Consider the following 4,633-nt stretch of genomic DNA (forward strand, 5'->3'; position numbering starts at 1 on the left):
TAATCTCCCATCCTCCCCTTCAATCCTCCTGGATATATTTGAAATAGTTCTTCTGGCCATACTCAATGCTAATCTCCATCTTAATTAAATTAAATTAATATAAAATAAAATCTATACCATATACATTCTTCATCATCTCCTAGGTCAAATGACTGGAGGGCATCCCTTATCCCTTCAATCATGGCCTCTGTGGGTTGTTCTAATGATGACATGCACATTATGGGATGAACATCCTTCATGGATTTATCCAAGTCTCACTATGGTAAATTTCAGAAATCTTGCCTTTTTAAATAAGTGCTCAGGGTAGTTGGTAATCTTCTCTTGTCATTGTAAGGACTGATTTGAGATTTGGAGGAGGGGCAGATATTTGACTTAAAGTTGATATTGGGGTGGTTGTGAGGTGGTGGTCTATTGTTTTAAAGATTGGTTAGATGGAGTCTGGAGATGAAGATTAATGTTTATGCTGTTATTAAAGATTTTTACTGTACCATGCCTTGAGCCCTATAAAGGGAAATGGGACTTGATATACTGCCTTTCTGAGGTTTTTTGCAACTACATTCAAAGTGGTTTACATATATTCAGGTACTTATTTTGTTCCAGGAGCAATGGAGGGTTAAGTGACTTGCCCAGAGTCATAAGGAGCTACAGTAGGAATCAAACTCAGTTCCCCAGGATCGAAATCCACGGCACTAACCACTAGGCTACTCCTCCACTCCTCCATAAAGGCTTGATATAAAGTGTAAATTAAGAAATAAATATAATAATAAAATTGGAACTTCCAATTCAGAGTATTACAAAAAGGCCTCAATATCCAAAACAATTTTTTTGTGGACAGGAGAGGCTCCTGCCCACTTAAATCACTCCTGGCCCCTCAACCACCGATATTTAGTAGTATTTAATCTGACAGCGCAAATGAATATCGGGGCATTTATGTGGATGTCATCAATATTCAAAAGCTGTCCTAAACGTAACTGTGCGAGTGCTGCCTGAATATCAGTAGAACCACCATGATTCCCCTCCCCCCAGTATTGATCCCCTCCCTCCTCTCTAGTGACACTAGAGGGAGGGTGATCATGGTGGTTCTATTAATATTCAGCCAATACTCTCATATCTATGTGCCTGAATTTAGGACAGCTTTTGAAAATTGATTGCATCCACATAAAGACCCTCCCTAAAACACTAACATCCCCACCCTTTCACCATAAAGGATAGCCCCCCTCCCAGGGCCTACCTGCAATCCCTGGTGGTCCAGCAGGGCAATCAAGGCAGGAGCAAAACCCACTTGTTGGTGCCACTTGCGGCTTCTTCAGGAAAATGGCTACCGTAAAAGGTTTTAAATACACGGTCCACCACCAGCTAAATATCGGCTGGAAGAATGATACCATGTATAGAATCAGTATAATATGCAGAAGGTTCCTGATATGTGACATGATGGAATTTAATGTCAGTCATCTATAACATAACTGCAGACTTTGTTCTTGTAGTACTTTTATTCTCTTACATTTTTATTTATTTCCCCTTATATCACAACAGATTAAGACTGTAGAATCAATGGGAAAGGAAAACAAGACCTCAGTTACAGAATTCATTCTCGTGGGATTCTCTGATCATCCTGACCTGCAACTTCTCATTTCTGTCACAGTTTTCCTGATCTTCCTGATTTCTGTGCTGGGAAATTTTATGTTTTTAATGTTAGTATACACTGACCCTCATCTGCAGAAACCCATGTACTTCTTTCTCAGTAACCTGTCCTTCCTAGATATTGATAACTCTTCTGTCACTCTCTCTACACTGCTGCGAAGTCTTATGACAGGGGAGACACTGATTTCTATTTCTGTATGTATAACACAGATCTACTTTTTTATAACTCTCACAGATGCAGAATTTTTCCTTCTCGCTGTCATGGCCTATGATCGATATGTTGCTATTTGCAACCCTTTACGTTATGTGCTCATCATGAACAGGAGAGTCTGTGTCCTTCTGGCATCTGCTTCTTGGGTTGTTGGATTTATGGCTGCATTATTACCAACAGTTTTCATATCTCAATTCTCTCTTTGTAGAGGGAATGTAATTAACCATTTCTTCTGTGATATTGCAGCACTGATGAAACTCTCCTGTAATGATATGCACAGCCTTGAAATTGTGATATTTACTGAAGGAGTTTTTTTGGCTTTTTTTCCCTTTGGATTAACTTTGACATCGTATGTCTATATCATCTCCAGCATCCTCAAAATCCGTTCTGCAAAAGGAAGACACAAAGCCTTCTCCACCTGCTCCTCCCACCTCACAGTCGTTATTCTGTTCTATGGGACTATTATGTGTGTGTACATGAGGCCGACTTCCATGTATTCACCAAATCAAGACAAACTGTTCTCCCTGCTGTACACAGCTCTGATTCCAATGTTAAACCCCGTTATTTATAGCATGAGAAACAAAGAGGTAAGAAAAGCCCTGACAAAACTCCTATCTATAAAAAAATAATGTATGTAAAATGTTACACATTTAGAATGATTTTGTAAATATTTTTATGCCTAGCTCTGTGCATGTGTGTATTTTTTTTCTTCCTGCAAATGTTTGCCCACTCTCTCCAAGATTATAAAATTAATTTGCCTGGTGATACTAAAACAGCTGTTGAGAGATGCATAGATTTTTTTATTTTTATTTATTATTTTTTATTTTTGTTACATTTGTACCCCGCGCTTTCCCACTCATGGCAGGCTCAATGCGGCTTACAGTATATATACAGGAACTTATTGTACCTGGGGCAATGGAGGGTTAAGTGACTTGCCCAGAGTCACAAGGTATTCTTACAGGGGTTTTATATGGGCCCAAGATTCAGTGGGACTTACCTAGGTAGGAGCAGCTCCTACCCAGATAACTCCTGATCATTGGACTATATCTGGGTTTTCAGCCATATTATCCAGGTATTCCCAGAGAAAATCCTTCCTGACCACCCTGGCATTATTTGAGTTGTGCTAGGTTAGTCTGTGCGCAGACCATTGGCTGTTTCATATAAACCAGTTGACAGCAGTATTCAGTCCACTAACCAGGTAACTAGACAGGCAAATTTAGGACAGCAAAAGCGCTATCCTAACTTTATCTGCTTAGATATCCAGGTTCTAGACTGAATATAGCCAGTGGCCACATTATGCCGGGATATTCTGCCGGCTGGTATCTGATTCCGGTTCTAAATAGCTGGGCATGAAAAACCTGTGGTGTCCAGTGTTTAAATCAAATATTACAAAAAAAAATACTAGATTTCATGTTTAAAAAAAACAATCTGGAAGAAAAAATGAAATAACGGAATAAACTTAGAAACCATGTGCTGTGTCTTTCTTTTTGTTTTTTCCTTCTAAATATAAGTAACCAAAGTTAGATCATCTAATAGCAGAACTCAATTTAACTGCTTTAGTTTATGTTACTAATTGTAAAATTAGTTGACTGTGGCGCTCATTTTCAAAGCTCTTAGACTTACACAGTTCCATACATTAGCTTTGTAAGTCTAACTGCTATGAAAATATGCCTGTACATCCACTAAGACTAGGATCGTGCATTTTGAAAATCTAGGTACTTAAGTTTGGCTGAAAATATAGTCCTTGTTTCAAATTTTGGAGTTGTGTTTTTTGTTGTTTTTTTTTTTTTTTAGGAGGGGGTATCACTGGATTTTTATATTGTTGGCAATAAGACAATCCTGCTGACTTGAAATACCAATAATCTCTTTGAAGATGAGTATATTCTCCAAAATAATAAATTAGTGTCTTAGAACTCAATAATCAGGAGATCTATCTTGCTAACTTTGGAATTTTGCTAATAAATCCTCCACCCTTCCTCCCCCCCCCCCCCCCCCCCCCCCCCCCCCCACACACACACACACACTGAAGTAGTAAATATGATCTGGAAACAATTGCCCACACAACATTTGCCTCCATAAGAAAAGATAGGACTGGAGGTGTTCCCAAACTGTGATTAAACTTTTGCTGGGGATAAACTTTAGCTGGCCAGCACTCATTTTTAACAATGGTGAGTTAAAGTTATATGGGCAAAGCTGGTACGGGAAAATGTTGTCCTAAAATTATCTGGATAACTTTATCTGGATATATTCAGTGTTAGACTTAACTGAATAAGTTCCACTAAACATCCATATACACATTTGTAAACAACTTTTATCTGGATATCTACCTGCTCAGTGAACTTTTGAATATGAGTCATATTTTAATTCACAGCACTTGTTGGATGTTTGAGTCATTATATAATTTTGCATGGCCTTCTCTTGTTTTCATTTATTTATTTGGATTTATTAACCCCCTTTATGAAGAGATTCTCTTAAGAGTGTGTGTTGCTGATAGTAATAATAATGTAGAAAAAAATGTTAGAGGATCAGTTCTTCCTCAAATTTCTCACTAACAGAGACATAATCAGGCCATCAATTTTGGGTGGGTCCAGAGTAAACATTGGTGGGCACTTTCCAAACTCCCCCCCCCCCACCCTGCCCATCCACCTGCCTACCTACCTTATGTACTGCACTCTCTCCCTGTAGAGATGCAAACCCCTGCCATCATATCACAGAGTTTGACTGGGTTATACCTGTGGGAAACTTGAAAGAAATCAACCATCCTGCAGTGCTTGGCTTAAA

The 4,633-nt window shown here is 38.7% G+C and overlaps 1 protein-coding gene across 1 annotated transcript; it reads left to right on the forward strand.

The window, feature by feature from the left end:
* Positions 1–1,551: 1,551 nt before the first annotated feature.
* LOC115464657 (olfactory receptor 1019-like) lies at positions 1,552–2,481 on the forward strand. The gene has a single exon (XM_030195018.1). It carries the CDS (start codon positions 1,552–1,554, stop codon positions 2,479–2,481), a length of 930 nt encoding a protein of 309 aa, XP_030050878.1.
* The last annotated feature ends 2,152 nt before the right edge of the window (positions 2,482–4,633 follow it).

The sequence above is a fragment of the Microcaecilia unicolor genome, chromosome 3 (genome assembly GCF_901765095.1).
Source record: "Microcaecilia unicolor chromosome 3, aMicUni1.1, whole genome shotgun sequence".
NCBI classification, from domain to species: domain Eukaryota; kingdom Metazoa; phylum Chordata; class Amphibia; order Gymnophiona; family Siphonopidae; genus Microcaecilia; species Microcaecilia unicolor.

What these genes read in the sequence shown, in the direction of transcription:
- LOC115464657 (XM_030195018.1), top strand. Translation starts at nt 1,552, where the DNA reads ATGGGAAAGGAAAACAAGACCTCAGTTACAGAATTCATTCTCGTGGGA.